Consider the following 25,124-nt stretch of genomic DNA (forward strand, 5'->3'; position numbering starts at 1 on the left):
TGATGATGAAGCGCAGCATCTCCCATCAGAACAAGAGCGAGAGTGTAATGGGAGGTGAGCGAGGAGCAAACCCTTGTTTTCAGGGCTGAGATGCATGATCAAAAATGTGTATTACAGCATTCAGAATCTGGCAGATTCGCATCCCACTGTTCTTGGTTTTCCCAATATCATTTATTTCACTTATTTTTTGCGCATTATTAATATCATGACCGGTTTGATCATTGAACTCTGGTGATTTCTGCTGATCAAAACTTCTGGAATGGCCTAAATCTAAATCTATATATCAGGAATGCTTATAAACACACCGTCATCTCCATTCTTTCCAACATCAGCATCCCTAAGTAGCACAATAAGGAATCAGTGTGATTGACAGCTGAACTTACATTATAGTAACATCATTTAGCTGATGCTGATCTCCACAGCGACTTACAAGGTTGCTCGTATTACAGCGACGGCCCAATGCAGTGTTAGGAGTCTTGCCCAAGGACTCTTACTGGTGAAGCACTGCACAGTCACCCAGTCCGGGAATCGAACCACCACATCGTCTTCCACATGCTGTGGGCTTAACCGTTGCGCCACACCAACCACAACAGTTGCAGAACACAGGTCCTAATGGCTGTTAAAGTGGCTGTTAATGGGTTACAGCTCTCTTGGTTCTTACCACAGTAAAACTGACTTGAAAGAACCTGTTTATCAGAAACAGTAGGACTGCCTTTGTAGGTTAACAGCATTAACTTTACCATCTATACACTATTTATATACTATTTTTATTGAGATTCACCAAGACCGCACTACAAGATCATATAGCCCCACTAGGGCTAGCACAGCTTTACTGAAACGGAAGGAAACTGCAGGACTACAGTAGTGATGCATGCTACTACTGCACACAAACTAACATCAGACAAGACAAGGGAGGAGGGCATAACGGCTTCAAGGTGCTAAATAATGCATTTATGATGATGTATGTGACTTTGGTTGGGGTTTGGGGTTAACAAACTGCTCAGATGCAGTTTAACAAGCCTATTTACCACCCTGTTATTTTACCACCCTGTTATATTATCTTCAAATGAAATACGCTGGTTTTTCTTTTATGGGCTAATCATCATCATCATCATCTAACTAAATTAAATAAATACATAAAAGTACATGTATGGTCTGTAAATATAAGCAGTCAAGACCGTTCCGTATCAGTTTTAGGACGTTAAAATTGTCCCGTATTTCAGCCCCGGTGCTTTGGTTCTGCCGGACGTTCCTTTGAAGAAGAACCAGCAGTGCTCGAGGTTCACAGTTCGTCACTTCCGTGACTCTCTAAACTCCCCTTACTCATCTCTGCAAAGATCAACACAGTCCAACACTCCAGGACAGCTTTAATGAGACGAGATATTTGAGACAGATATACCGTATGGACAGAGCAATGACCTAAAGGGACGGTTCGAGACCTGTGGAGAGCTTCAGCTTTATCCATCAACAGTAAAACTCTCAGCAGCACTTCACAGGAGCCAGCTGGTTCTAGAGAAGGGTATGTGTGTGTGTGTGTGTGTGTGTGTGTGTGTGTGGGAACAAGCTAAACACGGCAGAGGACGTGGTAGGGGGTGGGGGGAGTTTGGGAATGGAAAAAAGGGGCGAAGGGTCACGGTGGGTACATTGGGAACGCTCGGAGAATCAGGAGTTCACTGAGGGCACTGCTGAGCACAAGCTAAGACAAGCAGAGCGTGGGTCATTACTACAGACCCTTAGAGCACAGGTGTCCCACCGGCCGGGGGGGGGGGGGTGACTTCCTCACCTGTCTTATATGTTCTGTAGAGGAACTCCTAGAAGGTCAGACTTCTGAGGAATAATTGACCACGGATGCGGACTTAAAATATGAGCAACACGGCTGCATTTGTTAGTCAAAGCTGAGAGACCGGCCCCAGCTCAAACACAAACACACACACACACACACACACACACACACACACACACACACACACACACACACACACACTTTTCACATTTCAATGCAAGGCCCCAAACACACATTGCCAGCTGTAGTCCACAGGTCCCTAGAAGGACACATTTTATCAGGCTGACGAGAGCAAAGGTATGAAACACGTCTTAACTCATCCTCTTCACCTCATCCCTCGGCCTCTGAAAGACGACAGGAGCCTTGCTGAGTCCTGGAGGGGCGTGGCCTGCTCAACACAACAGCTGGTCATCAGTAAAGAGCCGGTAATCTCCCAGTTATGGGATTAGGAACTGACTCATAAACCTCACTGTATCTGCACTGTTACACACACACTTTAATGGATCTGGTACTGGCTATTTTAAGAATCTTAGTTTTAACCGTGGTGTTCAGAGTGCCATCTGCTGTCCTCAAGGACGCTATTAACAGACATTACTCCCAGCCGGCTGCAGCAGCAGCAGTGTGGACGTTCTCAGAAGGTAAATAAAGGAGTTGAGGTTCTGCAGTGTGGAGCTATTTTACAGTGGAACCTGAAAACAGACCATAATATCTGACCCTTTATAAAACTCCCACTGAAACGCTCTGTTTTACCAGCGGGAGAACCGCAGAACCGCTCACTCACCTTTCTCTGTTTATAAACCAGCACTGAAGAACCCGTTCAGAACCGAGTGGAGGAGGCTAACGCTAATGCTAACACACACACACTCGCTATAGAAACCCCAATCACACACACACACACTCACACACAGCACATTCACCCACTATAAACCAGTTACTACACACCAGTAGACCAACAACAACCATAGATACCAGTCCAGAGTGTGTACCACTACACACACACACACACACACACACACACACACACACACACACACACACACAGCACATTCACCCACTATAAACCAGTTACTACACACCAGTAGACCAACAACCACAGATACCAGTTCAGAGTGTGTACCACTACTCACACACACTCACACACACTCACACACACTCACACACACTCACACACACTCACACACACTCACACACACTCACACACACAGAGGAAGTGATCAGACTACAGTGCTGTAGAGGAGCTGGGAGCTGATTGGTCAGGGAGGAGATCAGACTGGATTATCAGATATTAAACACTATAAAACATCATTTTAAGATTTTAAGTCTCGACTAAACTAAATCAGTCAGTCCAGAAAGTCTGATTATAGAATCTGATCCTGAAAATAAAGGATTTTACTGAAGCCGTTAATCAGCAGTTCGTCTGATCTAAACTGTGGGGCTGGATTATTATATTATTTATACACACAGAGATCAGATTGGTATCGGCTGATGCTCAGCTCGGTTGGGACGTGCTTAAAAGAGAGATTCTGGTATTTGGTATTCGGGATCAGGGCTTTGATTGTGTGTGTGTGTCTGATCATCAAAAGCAGTGAACGAATACAGTCTGTCCTTCTTTCAGTCCAAAAAACAACCTTCTCAGAAGCAAAAGAGAGGCCTGCGGAGGACTGACCCCACCTCACCTGTGCGCGAGGAATAGGAGTGGTGTGCAGTTTAACACACAGGAGCGTTGGCTGGCTTTGTAGTGTGGATGTAGCAATATTTACCCTGAAAGACCTTGAGATTCAGAGACCACAGAATGACTCAAGCCTGTGTGCTCTGTGGAGTTACTGTCAGCAGCCAAGTCTCAAAGGAAACGAGTCTCTAAACGGAGATAAAGACCCAAAAGAACCTCCCACAGGCTTCCAGAGACCCGCATCAGAAATATACCCCTCTAATATTAAACCCACCACCATAACATAGCGTAGGTCCCCCTAGGCAGGTGTCCCCTGCAGTATCTGGTACCAAGACTGGTATCAGAAGATCCTGTAAGATGTGAGCTGAGACCTGCATGAGCATCACTGAGCCTTAGACTCCCACCGGTTGTCCCTCCTTGGAGCACTTTTGGTAGGTGCTGACCACTGCATACAGAGAACACTCTACAAGACTTGCCTGATGTTTTGGAGATGTTCTGACACAGTTATCTAGAACATCACACGGTGTTCTTCTAAACCACACATCAATAACGTCACATTCTGAGAACTGGTTTATTCGAATGTTATATAGAGTTAATTACAGGTAGACACTCTCACTGACCACTGACTATGTTTATTGAGGTTTATTCTAATGTTATATAGAGTTAATTACAGGTGGACACTCTCACTGACCACTGACTATGTTTATTGAGGTTTATTCTAATGTTATATAGAGTTAATTACAGGTAGACACTCTCACTGACCACTGACTATGTTTATTCTAATGTTATATAGAGTTAATTACAGGTAGACACTCTCACTGACCACTGACTATGTTTATTGAGGTTTATTCTAATGTTATATAGAGTTAATTACAGGTGGACACTCTCACTGACCACTGACTTTATGTTTATTTGGGTTTATTCTAATGTTATATAGAGTTAATTACAGGTAGACACTCTCACTGACCACTGACTTTATGTTTATTTGGGTTTATTCTAATGTTATATAGAGTTAATTACAGGTGGACACTCTCACTGACCACTGACTTTGTTTATTTGGGTTTATTCTAATGTTATATAGAGTTAATTACAGGTAGACACTCTCACTGACCACTGACTTTCTGTTTAATATTGTTTATTCTAATGTTATATAGAGTTAATTACAGGTAGACACTCTCACTGACCACTGTCTTTATGTTTATTTGGGTTTATTCTAATGTTATATAGAGTTAATTACAGGTAGACACTCTCACTGACCACTGACTATGTTTATTGAGGTTTATTCTAATGTTATATAGAGTTAATTACAGGTAGACACTCTCACTGACCACTGACTATGTTTATTTGGGTTTATTCTAATGTTATATAGAGTTAATTACAGGTAGACACTCTCACTGACCACTGACTTTATGTTTATTTAGGTTTACTCTAATGTTATATAGAGTTAATTACAGGTAGACACTCTCACTGACTTTATGTTTATTTGGGTTTATTCTAATGTTATATAGAGTTAATTACAGGTGGACATTCCCTCTGACTGGTTATGTTTTCTAGGGTTTATTCTAAAATGTTATTTATGACTTTTTATGGAAAGTCTGAAAGTCTGGTAAGTTGAAGGACTGCATGGTGTGCTTTATCAGGGCTGTTGGAGAACGCTGCACTGCTACATTAGCAGCAGGACTGTCCTGTTGTACTCCTCATGGAAGGTCATTTCTGAGCCAGATTTGTTATTGAGGAAAAACACTGGAATATTCCTTTTAGGGTCATTAGTGCAATCCGAAACACAGAGAGGCACAAAAAGGACACTCCGACTTTTGGGTTAAGAAAGAACAAACGGATACAGGACGTGACCTTTCAGTACAGAGGTCAATGGGCCTACAACTGCTGATCCACTAAACACTGCAGGAGACTTGCAGCTAGACTAGGCTCACAGCTGATTATTTATTCATTTATTTATGAAGTTATTTATAGGGGGAGCCCCCAAGTGAGATAACTAACTCTCGTTCACAGCAGGGCACTGATTACATTATAAACAAATGGAAATATATATATTATACACAAGCATACCAGAAAAAATGTAAAATATGAACAGTGACCAAAGTGTGCTGATTCATTTACTTGCAGAACTGGAATAAACCCTATATTTGCAGATAATTAGAGATTTTTTTTTTATTTAAAAAATGCTATTATTAGTAATATTATTGTTAAATACTAATACACAAATGTGTTTTTATTGTTTTTTAATAATTTGGGCTTTTTATTTATTTTTTTTTATAAAAATCTTGATTTAATAACTGTTCTCAATAAGACAGAACTTTGATCAATGGTTTTCTACAACACAAAAAGGTTCCACAATTAAGATAACTTATTAACATATATTGTCATGCGATGCCACCCGCAGTTTTGCACATTAGTAGTTTTGGTGGTCAGCACAGCTCACAATTACCATACCCCTCGTAACTGCGCCAGTGTTGACCAGCTGTCCGATTTTCAACTCATGTCTCCGAGGCCTGATGCTACACCTTCTCTATTCCACTAAAACCATCGACAGCTGACCACTGAAGTGAAGAACACTGATGATCTGGTTCCAGTGGCTCATATTAGGCAGCAAGTGAAGATCAGTCAGTTCTTGAAGGTGATGAAGGTGTTGAAAATGGGCAAGCGTAAAAATCTAAGAAGAACCAGACTGATGTTCTGGACATCTCCAGAACATCAAGCAGGAAGCAGGTCTTGGGTGGGGTGTTCCCTCCTGGTATGCAGTGGTCGGTACCACCCCACAACTTACAGGACTTATTGAAGGATCTGCTGCTTATGTTAGTCTGGGTGCCAGACATCACGGGACACCTGCAGAGGTCTTGTGGAGTCCTGGCCTCGATCTCGAGACGAGGTCAGGCGGGTGGTTTTAATGTTATGGCAGATCATGTTTGATCAAGTCTGATTGAACCTTCCAGCACTCCGGATGAGCAGAAGATCATTTCTAGCGCAGAGAGGAAGGAGAAGAGGGGAAGGCTGACCAAATCCGACGAGCAGGCCGCGACCTCTGTGACACACAAGGACAGAAAGGAAGGAGCAACACAGGAAAGGGATACACACTTCCTGTTTCAAACGCCAGGAGTGTCCAACATTTCATCACTTGCTTAAAGCAACTCTCCCTCATCGCAGCTCTGCTGCACCATCGCCCTCAAAGTCTCCTCAAGATGGGCACTGTAGCACGGTCACCATACACAGCCATGGGATAGAAAATTAAGACACCCCCTTGGAAGCTCCTCTCTGCACCTCCCAGGCTCTAACAGTGGAGAGATCTACCTGATGATGATATTTGAGGACTGTTGGAGGCTTCTTTACTCCTCCTGTGGTTCTCCTCTGCTCTCTGGCTGAACTTGCTAGGACGTCCTGACCTGGTCAGCTGTTCCACTTGTAGATGACTTAGTGGAACGTCTGATTTCTAACAGTTCTGAGATCTTCTGAAACTCCTTCCCAGACTTCTCTGCATCTCCTCTGGATCTGGCCATGATGGTGATCTTCTTCACCCCTCACTTCAACCATCAATCAAGATCAGACCAGACTAAACGTCTGAGGTTTAAATAAGACTCCAGACTCCTCCAGAATAATCCTCTCCAACCAGGATCATCTCCATCTACACATGCATTCCTGGACAAGCTGAGAGAAGCTTCAGAAGCTTGATCTGAAAGAAGGTAGAGAAGTATGTGGGCTGTAGAGGCGGTACTGTAGAGTAATACTACTGGAGAGAGGTTCTCCTCCTGCAGCTCCACCACCAGAGCTCCATAGTGCAGTAGCAGCAGGAGCAGCATTACGGCCTGGAGTGGGAATGACGGAGACGCCGTTCTCCCCCTGTTCCAGTCAGTGGAGAAGCATCAGCATGATCCTGGAGCTGCTGACTAATGGTAAAACTGGTTTCTTATGTTAAGGAACGCAACACTGGTGGACACTAAGCTTCAAAGCCAGTACGGGTATCAGAGCGCTATTGCGCCACCTCTGTTGTGCAGCCATGCAACAGGCAAATTGAGCAAGCAAAGCTTCTCACACTAAGGAGTGGCTTATTGCATCAACTGCACTACACTACACCTCTCCCACAATGGCCCTGAGAATGGGGGCTGGCTGTTATCACTCCTCTGAGGTTTGGCAGGCAGTGCAAACTGCTCACACACACACACACACACACACACACACACACACACACACACACACACACACACACACACTTTAAAATGCACTTGACTCCCTTGCTCTCAGTTCGTTCAGCTGCCATGTCTACAAACAGCCTTGCCTTTATCAAATATTCAAGAGGTCAATAAGAACACCACACGCCTTCCCGGTGTAGATCAGACCGAGCTAAACCAGGTCCAGCTGTACACATGCATTTCTGGACAAGCTGAGAGAAGCTCCAGAAGCTTGATCTGAAGGTAGAGCAGCATGTGGGCTGAGGTGGTAGAGTAATGCTACAGGATTTTACACTAATATGACTCTATGGGTTCTGCAGCGTGACACAGCAGCAGTTCTGGAGAGAGGTTCTCCTCCTGCAGCTCCACCACCAAACCTCCATATAGTGCAGTAGCAGCAGCAGCAGCAGCGTTCCGGCCCGGAGTGGGAATGACGGAGACGCTGAAGCTGCTATAATATATGTCCAAATATTTGTGGACACCCCTTCTAATTAATGCATTCAGCTGCTTTAAGCTGCACCCATTGCTGATACAGATGTGCAAATGCACACACAGCTTGTCTAGTCCCTGTAGAGAGAGGTACTGCCAATAGAATAGGACTCCCTGGAGCAGATCAACATGATGAGCCTATTGGCACCATGCTGTCTCCTGATGCCAGGCGTGGGCTAGTAGAGGGGTGTATATAAAGCCCCCCAGCATTGAGGAGCTGTGGAGCAGTGGAAGAACTGTGTTCTCTGGAATGATGGATGGTGGTGGAGCTCCATCCAGTACTTTTGGGATTGGGAGTTGGTGAGTTCTGACCTCACTAACGCTCAAAAGTAGGACCAGCTCTTTTTAATACTGTTAACTGAACAATAAACAAGCAGATGTCCCAATACTTTTGTGCATATATTGCTTTTTTATTTTCAGCATTTTCTGTGTTCATGTTTATTAAACCTCAAAATAAAAGGGACATACTGACGCATATTAAATATTTAAGTATTTTAGCTATACATATATTATATAATCATTTGCCCACCCCTGGTTTGATACACTGCAGTATAACAACAAAGCCTTTCTAAAAGGAAAAGCACTAAATCTGCCGTGTGTGAGGAAGAAACAATGTGCTGACATTACCCAAACAACAGGGAAACGGTTCCACACAAAAATAATCCAAAACTTCCTGAAGCAGCTGTTTGGTGGTCCACCAACAATGCAGAGGTTTATAATAGGCAGGAAAGCGAGAGTCTGTGGTCAGTGATTATTTAACTTAACTCTGCTCCGTCTGTTTAATTGCAGCTGGCATGACAGTCGCAGAAACAACAGCAACAACATCAGGACAAGCTCTCCGTAAACAGAAAGGCCTAGCTCTCCAAACCCAGGTAGTGGGTGGGTGGCCTGTATAAACTGCAGCACGTCTGCAAAACGTTGGCTCGTCTCTCGTTGCTAAATTAGCCAGGCAAACAGCATCGACCTGCTGGAGACTGAGCAGATATGAGCGGCCACTGCTGCACTTCTGAACTGTCCTGGGAGCAGTTTTCTTCAATATTAACCGTTAGGAGATAAAAAGAAAACAATCTCCAATCAGCATGAAGCAGCAGAATTACCCAACAGCCCATCTGTTCAGAAATTTGATGGGGAGAGAGAGAGCGAGAGAGAGAGAGAGACCAACAAAGTTACCAACAGCCAGAACCACTGCCACTTAAACCACTGCCACTACACAGCTTGTCTAGTCCCTGTAGAGAAGAAGTACTGCCAATAGAATAGGACTCTCTGGAGCAGATAAACATCATGAACCTATTGGCACCGTGGGCTAGTCGAGGGGTGTAAAGCCCCCCAGCATTGAGGAGCTGTGGAGCAGTGGAAGAGCTGTGTTCTCTGGAATGATAGATGGATGGTGGAGCTCTATCCAGTACGTCTGCAATGAATTAGGGAGCTGAGGATGAGGTGGGGTGGGGATCATCATCATGCAACATACTGGCGCTCGATCTTGTCGCTAAATGCAATCAAATCCTCACAGCAATGCTGGACATGCTGGAATTCCCTGGACAGTAGAGACAGTTACTCCAACAAAAACATGGGAATCACTTTTAATACCCTTGATTCAGAAGAAACTATGAACAAGCATGTGTCCCAATACTTTTGTCCATTTAGTTTATATATAAAATGAAGATCAAAGTGAGGAATTGTGAACAGCCAGAGCTGATCCTGGATCGGTTCAGAGAGGCCCGGAGTGAACAGCACTCAGCTGACGGGAAGCAAAAGGCCAAATCAGCATGAAAAAGCTTGATGAGCCACAGCCAGAGAGACTGGACTGAGCCTCTGCAGTATTTGACCAATGAAGCATTACTCCACACACAGGCACAGAAACTCGCACACAGCGAGTGGTGGTGTATGTGTGTGTGTGTGTGTGTGTGTGTGTGTTGGATTTCAGTCTCTATCAAAGCTAGAAACCGGAGCAGAACCTCCTGAGCCAGACAGGAGGGCGTGTGTTTGTGTTGTAACTCAATCCTCTGCGTTTAGAGTAAGAGTTTCCTCTCAGGTTTCTTCACCTATTCTCTTTTCCACATTATCTCGTCTTCCTCGATCGCCTTTCCCTCCTTCCTCCATCACTGCCCCACCTACACGTCTCTACCGCCCCACCTCAACCTCCCCCCTCTTTCTTATGAGAGCTGAACCCGTCCTGACGTGCCATAGGCTGCACATTAAAACCCACTACAGTGTTTACAGCGACCTGCCAGTCCCTCAGCAACCTTTATGTGCATGTGTGAGAGAGTGTGTGTGTGTGTGTGTGTGTGTGTTAAATACCTGTGTGTAACTGACCATGCAGCACTGAGACATGCCTTACAACGTCTCAATGATCTTTAAGTCAATATGCAAAGGACCATCTAACCAATCACAGTGTGCAGTGACCCTCCTAACCAATCACTGGCAGGAATGTCACGATCCCATCCAGGCATATTTTAACGGATCGGGTACTGGCTATTTTAATCCTGATCCAGTTCTGAGTCTTAGTTTAAAGCACGGTGTTCAGAGCGCCATCTGCTGTCCTCAAGGCGCCGTTAACGGACGTTACTCCCCAGCCGGCTGCAGCAGCAGCAGTGTGGACGTTCTCAGAAGGTAAATAAAGGAGTTGAGGTTCTGCAGTGTGGAGCTATTTTACAGTGGAACCTGAAAACAGACCATAATATCTGACCCTTTATAAAACTCTCACTGAAACGCTCTGTTTTACCAGCAGGAGAACCGCAGAACCGCTCACTCACCTTTCTCTGTTTATAAACCAGCACTGAAGAACCCGTTCAGAACCGAGTGGAGGAGGCTAACGCTAATGCTAACACACACACACTCGCTATAGAAACCCTAATCACACACACACTCACACACACACTCACACACAGCACATTCACCCACTATGAACCAGTTACTACACACCAGTAGACCAACAACCACAGAGACCAGTCCAGAGTGTGTACCACACACTCACACACACACTCACACACACACTCACACACACACTCACTCACACACACACTCACACACACACACTCACACACACTCACACACACTCACACACACACACACACACACACACTCACACACACTCACACACACACACACACACACACACACACACACACACACACACACACACACACACACACACACACACACACACACACAGAGGAAGTGATCAGACTGCAGTGCTGTAGAGGAGCTGGGAGCTGATTGGTCAGGGAGGAGATCAGACTGGATTATCAGATATTAAACACTATAAAACATCATTTTAAGATTTTAAGTCTCGACTAAACTAAATCAGTCAGTCCAGAAAGTCTGATTATAGAATCTGATCCTGAAAATAAAGGATTTTACTGAAGCCGAACAGCAGTAAAATTACAATAACAAGTGTAACAATTTTGCCCATAACCCATCCATATGTGTAAGAAAATAGAAAATAATAGAAATATAGATTAATATTTACAGCATTTGTCCGACACTCAAGGCTAATTTATAATAATCACCCGTCTCACATGCTGTAACCATTACTGCCCACATACTTGTAAGATCCTGCTGTAAACTGACTGTGTGAAGGTCCTGAACAATAAATAAATAAATAAATAAAGAAAGAAAGAAAGAAAGAAAGAAAGAAAGTGTGGAACAACGGTTATTCGACAGATTTTTCACCAAAGCTCTGCTGTGTGTGTGTGTGTGTGTGTGTGTGTGTGTGTGTGTGTGTGTGTGTGTGTGTGTGTGTGTGTGTGTATAAATCCTGCTCATGTGAGGCTGATTCTTGGCGTGCAGTCTGACATTGTTCACATTCGCCGGGAGATGAAAGTGGAGGAGGCCTTTTATGAACGCTTTTGTTTTTCACAGCGAGAGCAGAATCCTGTACACAGCTTAACACACACACTCCACCCTGGGCAAAACACCATCAGGGACCACCACCTCTCCTTTACACTGGATTTATGTATGAATTCGCTATTATTTATTTTCTATATTTCTATATTTCTTCCTATGACGTGTTGCTGGGTTAGAGGAGACGGGAGTTAAGGCTGGGCTGGAGTGTGTGTTACTGTTTATGCTGTAGTGATCTGGCCGTCATCACCGCTTTCAAATCTGATGAACATGAGTAGTGTTCATAAGAGCAGTACTATGGTCCATGGACACCATAGCAGCACTTAACGTGAGCAAGGTCTTTGACTTGTGTGTAGAGGTGGGCAATACGGCGATATTTTAGCGTATTATGATCCATTTTGTTAACATGCTTAAATTACACTGATCAGCTGCTGGTTATAGAATGAACAGTGTAATAAGTGCTGATTAACTGGATGAAGAGCAGCAGATGTTGAGTTAAAGTCACTGTACTCAGCCTGGGAGAGTATGTGAATTAGAGATCCACAGATACAGGTTTTCTTTTTTGTTTTTTTTTATAACCGACGACGATGTTTAGAGGTCAGGGTCAGCCGATATACGTTTGCAATTATTTTGGCCGATAAACCGAGGTTTTTCTAATAAGAAGTGGGTGTGCAACGTTTCTGAACTTAACTTCATTTATTGAACACTGATTTTAACTGATCTTTATAAATACAAATAAAAATATATATAAAATATAAAATATACAACTAAACACTAAACTAAATTAAAATTTAAAAACTTTTTTCAAATAAAACAAAGTCCTCAAGTAACTGTAAAAAAAATTAGCACACTTGAGTTAGCAGCACCAAAAATCTCTTTTTTAGTGCAAATTCTACAGTCTTTAAAAAATAACCCGCAAGTTAGCGACCCTTCAACCAGCTGCAGCTTTATACACATACATACACACATATATATATACATACATACATACATATATACACACATATATATATATATATATATATATATATATATATATATATATATATATATATATATATTATGCTATTCATTTTTTCTTTCACTAAGTGAAGCAACACTTCATAGTTTACTAGGAACATATAGTAATTATATAGTAAGTATATAACCACCACCAATGACGATGACCATGTTTAGAGGTCAGGGTCAGCCGATATATTATTTTGGCGGATAACCAGAGGTTTTTCTAATAAGAAGTGGGTGTGCAACATTTCTGAACTTAACTTCATTTATTGAACACTGATTTTAACTAATCTTTATAAATAAAAAAAAAAATAATAAAAAAAAAAAAAACAGTTAAATAGGTTTAAATAATAGGAATGACGCAAACAATTTTCTGCCTTTTTTATATAAAAGTCCTCAAGTAATTAACTGTGAATAAAAACTAAAAATCTTTAGCACACTTGAGTTAGCAGCACCAAAAATCTCTTAGTGCAAATTCTACAGTCCTTAAAAAGTTACCCGCAAGTTAGCGACCCTTCAACCAGCTGCAGCTTTATACTATATATATTATGCTATTCGTTTTTTCTTTCACTAAGTGAAGCAACACTTCATAGTTTACTAGTAACATATAGTAATTATATGGCAATAGAACGTTTATATATCAGAATTGAAGCCTTCTCTTCATCTTCCAGGACTGTTGGATCTTTATCTACCAGGACTTTACATCGCGCTACTTAACACAGATATTGGATGATAACGATAAATAAAATAAAAAAAGGCAAATATCATCCCAATATATCGGTCGACCTCTAATCTGAATGTTAGTTTTAACCAGTCGCTACTGAATACTGTATTTACTCTGAGATTACATGTATCGTGTATCATCTTTACATATTGTGATAAAGTATTTATTTATTTATTTCACCATATCGCCCAGCCCTAAGTCAATGCACTATTTTGGATTTGCGGAGCTCGTTTCCATACATCAGTCTCAGCAACAGTTTCATTCTAATGAAAAATGAAAGGTTTAAAAATGGACATTAAAAAAACAGCGCTGACCGTTTTTAGTACATTAAGCCACATAAACATGAGTTTTCTCCAGATGGCAAGTAAAACAAGGCTCAAGCGTAGCTCAGCACACAAAGGCCGAACAGACCAGACCAGCCCGAGCGTGTGCCTGGTACTGCAGGTTAATATTTACAGTCCCACCGAGCGGTTGGTGTAAAGCAAACAGACTCAGATGTGTAACTCATTCAGTTTACCCCTCAAACCGGCCCGTCTGTAAACAAACCAGGACAACATTTTTCACTCTCAAACTCCAAAATGCAAAACATGGCCTCAGAAACCGGGATGGGGGACAGAGAGAGAGAGAAAAGGACGGGAGACGGTGAGAAAGAGAGACAGCTTGAGAGCACGAGCTAAGAGCCAGAATAAAGTAACAACTCTTCGTGAGATAAACAACACGCCAAGCGGCTCGGCTCTGTTACAAAACAAGCTGCGCCCTGAAAGTGGCGACATAAAACTACAGAGGGGGTGTTTCACAACCTCGGCCCTCACTGAAACTGACGCTTACCTCCTTTAGTCGACTTTCTATTGGACATAATTTGAATTTAGGCATCACTGTGCAGTATGTTCTGGAGTTAGTTATGACCCCTAAGTAAAGACCCCTTTTTCTGTCCTGGCACCAAAGTGGTGGAATAAACCTTCCCTGGGAGTCGCTCCAGATTGAAGACCCTCCTCTTCTGAGAGTATTTGGGCGAAGAGTAGAGTACTATGGTCTCCAGACTGACTTCTGGGTTCAGTAGAGTCTAAGATTAGAGGAATCTTTACATTTTTAGGGTAGTCGCTTAGGGTAGCTATTCAAACTAGCTGAGGTTATTCTTGAGTAAATAGTGAAGAAATTTCGTAAGTCGCTCTAGATAAGAGCGACTTACTGGCACCGAAGTGGTGGAACGAACTTCCCCTTTGGTGTCCGAACAGCAGAGTCCAACGCTCGCTGTCCTCAAACCCAGACTGAAGACCCTCCTCTTCTGAGAGTACTCAGGCGAAGAGAAGAGTATTATGGTCTCCAGACTGACTTCGTTATTTAGAAGTATCTAAACTTAGAGGAATCTTTGGATCCTAGTCTGTACAAACTAGCTAAGGGTATTTTTTGAGAGAACGGTGAAGCTGGAGAAGAGCGAATGCTCAATTCCTCAAATGTAAGTTTATGGCATTTATCAGACGTTCTTATCTATAGCAACTTACGAAAGTACTTCTCTATTTACCCAAGAATAACCTCAGCTAGTTTGAATATATTTGAAGATCCCTCTAATCTTAGACTCTACTAAACACAGAAGTCAGTCTGGAGACCATAATACTCTACCCTACTCTAGACTCTGCCATTCGGACACCCAGGGGAAGTTCCTTCCACCACTTCGGTGCCAGTAAGTTGCTCTTATCTAGAGCGACTTACGAAAGTACTTCACTATTTACTCAAGAATAATCTCAGCTAGTTTGAATAGACTAAAAATGTAAAGATCCTCTAATCTTAGACTCTCCTAAACACAGAAGTCAGGCTGGAGACCATAATACTCAAACTAGCTGAGGTTATTCTTGAGTAAATAGTGAAGCAATTTCGTAAGTCGCTCTAGATAAGAGCGTCTAATAAATGCCGTAAATGTACATTTAAGGCATTTAGTATTCGCTAATCTCCAGAGCAACGAAATTGCTTCACCGTTCTCTCAGAAAATACCCTTAGCTAGTTTGTACAGACCAGGATCCAAAGATTCCTTGAAGTTTAGATACTTCTAAATACCAAAGTCAGTCTGGAGACCATAATACTCTTCTCTTCGCCTGAGTACTCTCAAGAGGAGGGTCTTCAGTCTGGGTTTGAGGACAGCGAGCGTTGGACTCTGCTGTTCGGACACCCAGGGGAAGTGCGTTCCACCACTTCGGTGCCAGTAAGTCCCTTTTATCTAGAGCGACTTACGAAATTTCTTCACTATTTACTCAAGAATAACTTCAGCTAGTTTAACAGACTAAAAATGTAAAAAGATCCCATCTTAGACACTACTAAATACAAGTTATATGGAGACCATAATGCTCTACTCTACCCTACCCTACTCTACCCTACTCTACCCTACTCTACCCTACTCTACCCTACTCTACCCTACTCTACCCTACTCTTCGCCCAAGTATTCTCGGAAGAGGAGGCTCTTCAGTCACTTACACACACTTCAACAACTCCGCCGTTCGGACACCCATGTAAAAGTAAATACATGTGATTGGCTGAGAAACATTCAATGAGTGCCATTAACAATAAACAGCGATAACAGAACTGTGGTATAACCGGAATAAGAGACTCCAGGTTCAGGCTAGAACTTGACATATTGGCCAATACCAATTTCTCATATTACAGCATGAACCCTTGAGCGTGTAATTCCGACCACACTGCAGAATCAGAACCAAGCGTGGTGTAATCTGGGATATACCACGATGCCTACAGTCAAAATCTGTCCACTAGAAGATGAGGCGAGAGTCATTCCTATTTGACGACTTCACAATTTTATAAACGGTCACGAAATCATAACAACAACAAAGCTCCGCAGAGGACTTTTCATTTGAAAGGACAGATACAGGAAGTCGGGACCCAGTCTTCCACTCATCTCTACGTACCCAATAAGAGGGAGGGAGAAATTAAGACAGTAAAACTAAAACTATTGTTTGTAAAGAACGCCGACGCAGGCAGATGCTTCGGGGCACTTTCCAATTCCTCAGTGCGCCACGACCCGCCGTGCAGCATTTTGACAGTACTACAGCAAATTAAAGCCATATGGAGACTGGAAGAGAGAAGAGTATTATGGTCTCCTTTGGTTGGCTTGCGGCTGCTGGGGAAAAAAAAATCACTGACCAATACAATGATGCTCTGGAGCCTAAGGGGGGTCGTTCGTGCCACAGTCTGGAGGAGTACAAAGCCCCCCAGCATTGAGCTGTGGAGCGGTGGAAGGGCTGCGTTCTCTGGAATGATGGTGGAGCTCCAGCCAGTACTTTCGGGATGAGTTGGAATGGTAGTAACAATTACCAAACACCATCAGCACCTCACTGATGCTCTCGAGATAGATATATATATATATATATATATATATATATATATATATATATATATAAAGAGCATCCTGTGTATGTGTGTGTGTATATATATATACACACACACACACACACACACACACACACACACACACATACATACATACAGGATGCTCATATATATATATATATATATATATATATATATATATATATATATATATATATATATATACACACACACATATACACACACACACACCCAGTACACTATCCAGTATATATATTTTTTGCTGTACTGAAGCTCCCCTACAGGTCTAGATAGGAGAACATGTTGCGAAACTTGAAGCACAGTTTCACTTTACTGAACAAATCGGATTACTGAGGAAGTCTGAAATCACTGATTCATGAATTCTGGTTCATTTAGGTCCGTTTTTACAAAATTAAACAAATAAAAAAATTAAAATAACGCTACTGCTACTTGGCTATGGACTACCCTAATTTTCTGACCCCTCACCTGGTGATCCCAAACATGTGACTATTTTATATAATTTTTGGACAATATATTGTCCCAGACATAAGATGGTCGTAAAATGACAATAATGTCGCTAATAATGACAATATAAAAGCGTAACAATGCAAATGATACCATTTTTAAAAAGCAATGAACTTTACCTAATTAAAAACAATCAGAATTTGAATATAAAAATGTCCCAATATCCCAACATCATCCAGCTTGATCATGTTAACTGGGCAGGAATGGTTTATCTGCTCCAGAGTCCTATTCTACTGACACTACTACTACGGGGACTAGACAAGCTGTGTGCCGGCAATGGGTGCAACTTAAAGTATCTAAATGCATTCATTATTACTAAACCACTGGACTGAATGCAATCAAAGCCGAATAGCAAATGTATTAAGTTATTAAGTTATAGCAGAGGCTAGAAAAGAGTAGTTAGTGCCGGGAAAAAGTGGGGACAAACTCCCTATTAGCAAAACTACTTTCCGAAGAACCGCTGAAACACTGAAGTAGCATGTGTCCACAAACTTTTGGCAAACTCAGAACTCCTGCTGCAGTGCTCCTCAGCACCCATGAGGTCAAAACCCTTTACGTCTACCTGCTCCGACACTTACAAAGGCCGGGTTAATGAGCTGAACTCCTGAAACAGGAGAGTTAAATCAGGGATGTTAATCTGTGCGGCGCCGAGGCCCCTCCCGAACGCCTCGGAAGATATGCTTCGCTGAAAGCGCACCCATGGATTTCAAACAGTTTAATCATTGAAAGGAAGGGGCAAAAGGTTGCAGGTGAACCTTCGGCTCAACTGGTTTCTATGACGACTAAAACCTTTGCTCCTTTTTTATTTTTTTCCCCTCCCCTCTCGTCTCGTCTCCTCGAGCTGCCCTTCCTCCTTTTTGGCAGTGATGCAAGAAAACAGTGGCAAAGTGGGCTCGTGGCGGCCCCTCTTAACGTCCAAACGTGGCGCTGGTCATCTGACTCTGAGGGTTAATCTTCACAAATGCACAGAATCCACTTCTCATGTTGAAATCGGAGCCTGACTCAAATCACAAGTAACCAATTTCCCTTATTGAACCAAGAAAAAGCCCTTTCTTTCCCCAGCACCGTCACACACCGACCGCCGCCATCGATAAGAGCGCTACCTACACCAAGCACAGGTGATAACGCTGTCCTCCAGGTTGCAGAAGGTCTGTGTGTGTGTGTGTGTGTTTGAGAATTTGCCTGTACGTGTTTAAGTATGAATGGGGGAAAATAGGCCACAGTCTGTCTGCGTCTGGCAAGTTGCCTGAGGCTAAGGACAGCATCTCTGTCCCTGTTCTTCTCTCAATACCCAGCACTGACTCTGCTAACCTACCTTTCCAAAACACACAGGTTGCAGCCAGTTCAAAAATAACACACAACAGTGTGTGATCTATTTAGTATTCGCACAATAAGAAGATCTGAGACTTAAAGATTTAAAGGAATAAATTAACATCTAGAACTCCTAATTTGAATGAAATTTTATTTCTTGAGAAACCTGAAGTATCTAAAAGAGCTCGAGAACTGACACAGCTAAGAATTATGAAGCTCTATTCTAACCAATTTAGAGACATTTTAGAGAAGAAAAGCTAAAATGTAGAGCTGTTTATTCTAACGGGACTTTTAGAATAATAAGAACTGCAGTTCTAGAGCAGAAGAGCTAAAATGTAGAGCTGTTTATTCTAACGGGACTTTTAGAATAATAAGAACTGCAGTTCTAGAGCAGAAGAGCTAAAATGTAGAGCTGTTTATTCTAACGGGACTTTTAGAATATTAAGAACTGCAGTTCTAGAGCAGAAGAGCTAAAATGTAGAGCTGTTTATTCTAACGGGACTTTTAGAATATTAAGAACTGCAGTTCTAGAGCAGAAGAGCTAAAATGTAGAGCTGTTTATTCTAACGGGACTTTTAGAATATTAAGAACTGCAGTTCTAGAGCAGAAGAGCTAAAATGTAGAGCTGTTTATTCTAACGGGACTTTTAGAATAATAAGAACTGCAGTTCTAGAGCAGAAAAAGCTAAAATGTAGAGCTGTTTATTCTAACGGGACTTTTAGAATATTAAGAACTGCAGTTCTAGAGCAGAAGAGCTAAAATGTAGAGCTGTTTATTCTAACGGGACTTTTAGAATAATAAGAACTGCAGTTCTAGAGCAGAAAAAGCTAAAATGTAGAGCTGTTTATTCTAACGGGACTTTTAGAATATTAAGAACTGCAGTTCTAGAGCAGAAGAGCTAAAATGTAGAGCTGTTTATTCTAACGGGACTTTTAGAATATTAAGAACTGCAGTTCTAGAGCAGAAGAGCTAAAATGTAGAGCTGTTTATTCTAACGGGACTTTTAGAATATTAAGAACTGCAGTTCTAGAGCAGAAGAGCTAAAATGTAGAGCTGTTTATTCTAACGGGACTTTTAGAATAATAAGAACTGCAGTTCTAGAGCAGAAAAAGCTAAAATGTAGAGCTGTTTATTCTAACGGGACTTTTAGAATAATAAGAACTGCAGTTCTAGAGCAGAAAAAGCTAAAATGTAGAGCTGTTTATTCTAACGGGACTTTTAGAATAATAAGAACTGCAGTTCTAGAGCAGAAAAAGCTAAAATGTAGAGCTGTTTATTCTAACGGGACTTTTAGAATATTAAGAACTGCAGTTCTAGAGCAGAAGAGCTAAAATGTAGAGCTGTTTATTCTAACGGGACTTTTAGAATAATAAGAACTGCAGTTCTAGAGCAGAAAAAGCTAAAATGCAGCTGTATTCTGTATTCTAAATGGTCTTCTAGAGGATCTGAAATTGTGCTGTAGCTCTAGAACTGGAACAGATGGGAATCAACAGGCATGCTAGAACAGAAAGAACTGCCATTCTAGAACGGAAACAGCTCAACTTATGGAGCGCTAGAAATCCAGAACTGAAAGAGCTCTTCATTCTAGCGCTCTGTCTCCAGACTGGACTTCCAGAATCTGAAGAACTGAGGAACTGCCGTTCTAGAGCTGAAAAGCTGTGAATTACGGTGCCTTACATTGTGAGTGGAGTTCTAGAATCTAATATACTGCAGACCTTCAATTCTAGATCTGAAATAGAACTGATAAAGCTCCTCATTCTAGAGCTCTGTGCTCTGACTGGACTTCTACAATCTAAAGAACCACATAACTGCAGTTTCAGATCAAAAAACCTACAAACTGCAGAGCTCTGTATTCTAACTAGTCTAGAACCTGATGAACTGCAGAACTGTAGATGGAGAACTGATGAATAGATGAGAATTGGCAGATATTCCAGAATATAATCGAAACAGCTCAATTTTCCTCAACGGACCTCTAGAACATCTGGAATTCCAGACCTACAAGAGCTGATAACTCCATATCTAGGGTTCTACACCGCTATATCCCATAAGTGCGATGTCCCACAGGGGCAGAACGTCCCAGGGTCAGCTTACCGTGATCACAGCCTTGCTGAGGCACAGCGAGCCCCTGCACCCGTACTCCCTCTCATCCTGAGACTTGTAGTAGCTCAGAGTGTTGTTCTTCAGGACAACCCACCGATCCTGCCATCCGTGGATGTAGTTAGTCCACTGCGGACACAGACAGAGAGAAGAACCGTTGCGGTACTGCTGATCAATACTTTCCTAAATTGCTCAAAATGTATAATTATCAGAAGTCTCCATTAAAAAACATACTGAATTTAATTCAATATTAATTTTATTTAATTCAATATTAATAATATTTCAGTTATATTATTACTGCCATATATATGGATCTTATTTTTTTGTTTATGAATATATTTTTATTATTATAATTATTATTATTTATATTATGAACATATCTGCTTTTATCTTTACATTTTATATACTCTATTATAGGTCTTGTTTCACGTGAGGGGGCAGGTCTCAAAGCTTCCTACAGCTAGTTGTTCCACATATGACCATATACAGCCCATTTCAGATGGGCACAGTAATCTAGAAAGTCACTCAGAGGAGCTGTGTGTGTGTGTGTGTGTGTGTGTGTGTGTGTGTGTGTGTGTGTGTGTAATCCCAGACGCCCAGATCAGCTGTACCCTGTTAGCCCCCTTGAACAAAGTACCGGTAAAGTCCAAGTGAGCCCCAGTGAGCGTGTTAATGACATCATTATGGGGGAGTCTTTATGCAGCTTTGTTCACCATCGCCGATGTGCTGTAAACAAAACACTGCTAGTTCCGATCCGAGTAATTCTCGTCTGAACGTTTATAAGTGGGCCTTCTTGGACTTGGAATTTTTCTGGGGTAAGCAGGCTGTTATCCTGCTAACTGAGCTAATGCTAACCAGCTAGATAGATCGATATATAGGTACATAGCTAGATATGCAGATAGCTATACAGACCGATAAATATGTAGGTATATAGCTAGATAGATATATAGCTGGATGGATAGCTAGCTAGCTAGATAGGTAGATAGATAGACAGCTAGATAGGTAGGTACGCAGCTAGGTAGGTAGCTGGATAGGTAGGTGCGTAGCTAAATAGATAGCTATATGGATGGATGAATGGATACATAGACAGGTAGACAGACAGCTAGATAGGTAGCTATGCAGCTAGACAGACAGCTAGATAGGCAGCTATGCAGCTAGACAGACAGACAGCTAGATAGGTAGGTACGCAGCTAGACAGACAGACAGCTAGATAGGTAGGTACGCAGCTAGATAGACAGACAGCTAGATAGGTAGGTATGCAGCTAGATAGACAGACAGCTAGATAGGTAGGTACGCAGCTAGACAGACAGACAGCTAGATAGGTAGGTACGCAGCTAGACAGACAGACAGCTAGATAGGTAGGTACGCAGCTAGACAGACAGACGGCTAGATAGGTAGGTACGCAGCTAGACAGACAGACAGCTAGATAGGTAGGTACGCAGCTAGACAGACAGACAGCTAGATAGGTAGGTACGCAGCTAGACAGACAGACAGCTAGATAGGTAGGTACGCAGCTAGACAGACGGCTAGATAGGTAGGTACGCAGCTAGACAGACAGACAGCTAGATAGGTAGGTACGCAGCTAGACAGACGGCTAGATAGACAGCTAGATATGTAGCTTAACAGAGAGCTAGGTATGTAGGTATGCAGCTAGATAGACAGACAGCTAGATAGGTAGGTACGCAGCTAGACAGACGGCTAGATAGACAGCTAGATATGTAGCTTAACAGAGAGCTAGGTATGTAGGTACGCAGCTAGACAGACAGACAGCTAGATAGGTAGGTACGCAGCTAGACAGACGGCTAGATAGACAGCTAGATATGTAGCTTAACAGAGAGCTAGGTATGTAGGTATGCAGCTAGATAGACAGACAGCTAGATGTGTAGCTATGCAGCTAGATAGACAGACAGCTAGGTAGGTAGGTACGCAGCTAGATAGACAGCTAGACAGGTAGCTTGCTAGACAGCTAGACAGGTAGGTAGGTGGCTAGATGAATAGCTAGATATACTTAATTGATTATATATATAGAGACACGTTTTTTGCACAACATCACCGATACGAAAACATGTGTACCTGGTTACCCAGCATACCCAGGTATACAGTTCCCCCACCCAAACATGCTGTCACACCAACTAACCCACAGCTGCTCGTCAGTGAAGCGGGTGCCGGCGGACCTAAACTGTCGCCCCTCCTGGAACACACATGACTCACACACGAGATCCAATTACAGCAGCTACATCAGTCTCCCCTCCATGTTTAAGTACTGAAGGGGGGTTTCTGTGATGACGCTCCAGTCAAACCATTTGGTCCGCCTGGCACAATCAGCGCTCAGCTCAGCTAGAGCAACACTCCTGCCTGGAATTTCAAGCAGAAGCTGCTCGGGAGTGACCTCTAGTAACCCCTCTGCGTCGACAGCTCGTCCAAGCACAGCCTGGAGGCGAACTTCATTCAAATGTGTTGTTGCCGGTCAGCGCACTCTCGCATCCTGGGCATTGGTCAGTGAGCTGCTTTAACTAGGCAGGTAGGAAACAGGTAGTGAAGCCCGCAGGCGTGTTAACAGCTTACACATGACTGCCTTCAGCCAGGGAATGAACAACGTGGAATTCTCCTGTGTTTCATAGACAGACTCAACGACTTCAGCAAAAACATCCCGACTGCGTAGGCCAGATACGTCTCACACTAAGCCCCAGCTGAAAAGGTGCATTACAGTATCAGGGGTTTACAGGGGCTCTCGCAGGCCTGTCAGCACAAACTGAAGGAGGTTTATGGATTATAGCTAAGATTTCCTCTGTTTCTGAAGAATTATGCCTGAGGTTTTCCCTAATGGATTATTTAGAGACTGTTTTTCCAACCAAATACCTCCCAAAGCTCTCAACTCCTACTGCAGATTATTATTACTGAGGATTTTCAACCTTTACCTTATATTATTGAGGTTTTGCCCTATTACCACAGATCATTAAATGTTTTTATTACAGAATATTACTGAGGCTTTTACCTTTACACTACAGATTATTGAGGTATCTCAACTGGCTACCTTAGATTATTATTGCATTTTTTACTTTTTTACTACAGGTTATTATAATTGTTTTTACATGAGAATATTACTAATGTTTTTAGCATTTTACTAAAAGATAATTAAGGTTTTTGGTCATTTTTTCCATTTTATTTTATTTTTTGTCATTTTTACATTTTATTATTAGGTTTTTGGGTTTTGTTTTTTTTTTTTACTTATTTTACTGCAGATTAACACCAAAGTTTGTGGCCTTTATACCTCAGATTATCACTGAGGTTTACATATTTCACTATAAATTATTACTGAAGGTTTTCGTCCCATTTACCACAGATTATCCTGATTTAATAGGGTTTGTACTGGTTTATAACAATTTTGGGGTTCTTATTTTTCACTACAGATTATTACTGAGGTTTTCGTCTGTTACTACAGATTATTATTATTATTATTTATATAATTATGACCATTATTTGACCGTTTTACCTCAAATTATTATTGTATTTTTTTTTTTACTAATATTACTACGGATTAACACCAAGGTTTGTGGCCTTTATACCTCAGATTATTACTGAGGTTTTCTACATTTTTCCTCAGATTATTATTTTGGTTTACGTCTTTCTCTATAAATTACTGAGGCTTTCGCCCAATTTACTACAGATTACCCTGATATAAGAGGGTATTATAATACCTAACATTAATGAGGTTTTCACTCTTTTACTACAGATTATTACTATTAAAAGTTACTGGCTGTTTTACCTCAGATTATAACTGAGTTTTGTTTTTTTTTACTTATTTTACTGCGGATTAACACCTAGGTTTGTAGCCAACTTTTTTTTTTTAGGTTTTCGTCCCATTTACTACCGATTATCTTGATATAATAGGGTATTACAATACCGAACAATAACACTACAGTTTATTTTTGGTGTTTGTATTCTTTTACTACAGATTATAACGGAGGTTTTAACCCGTTTACCTCAGATTATTATTACTTTTTGATTTGTGTTGTTTTTTGTTTTTTACTTTTTTTGACTACAAATCAACACCAAGGTTTTCAACATTTTTATCTCAGATTCTTACCGAGGTTTTCGTCCCATTTACTACAGATTATTCTGATATTATAATAATAATAATAATAA

General features: G+C 41.8%; 1 protein-coding gene across 2 annotated transcripts in view; it reads right to left on the reverse strand.

Annotated features, from left to right (window-relative positions):
* The window catches only part of cert1b (ceramide transporter 1b), a 64,335-nt gene that overhangs the window by 37,956 nt on the left and 1,255 nt on the right, over positions 1–25,124 (reverse strand). For both annotated transcript variants that reach the window (XM_072661561.1, XM_072661560.1), the window contains exon 2: positions 20,973–21,107. In XM_072661561.1, coding sequence (XP_072517662.1) covers positions 20,973–21,107 — 135 coding nt within the window. The remainder of the gene's footprint in view (positions 1–20,972; positions 21,108–25,124) is intronic.

The sequence above is a fragment of the Salminus brasiliensis genome, chromosome 18 (genome assembly GCF_030463535.1).
Source record: "Salminus brasiliensis chromosome 18, fSalBra1.hap2, whole genome shotgun sequence".
NCBI classification, from domain to species: Eukaryota; Metazoa; Chordata; class Actinopteri; order Characiformes; family Bryconidae; genus Salminus; species Salminus brasiliensis.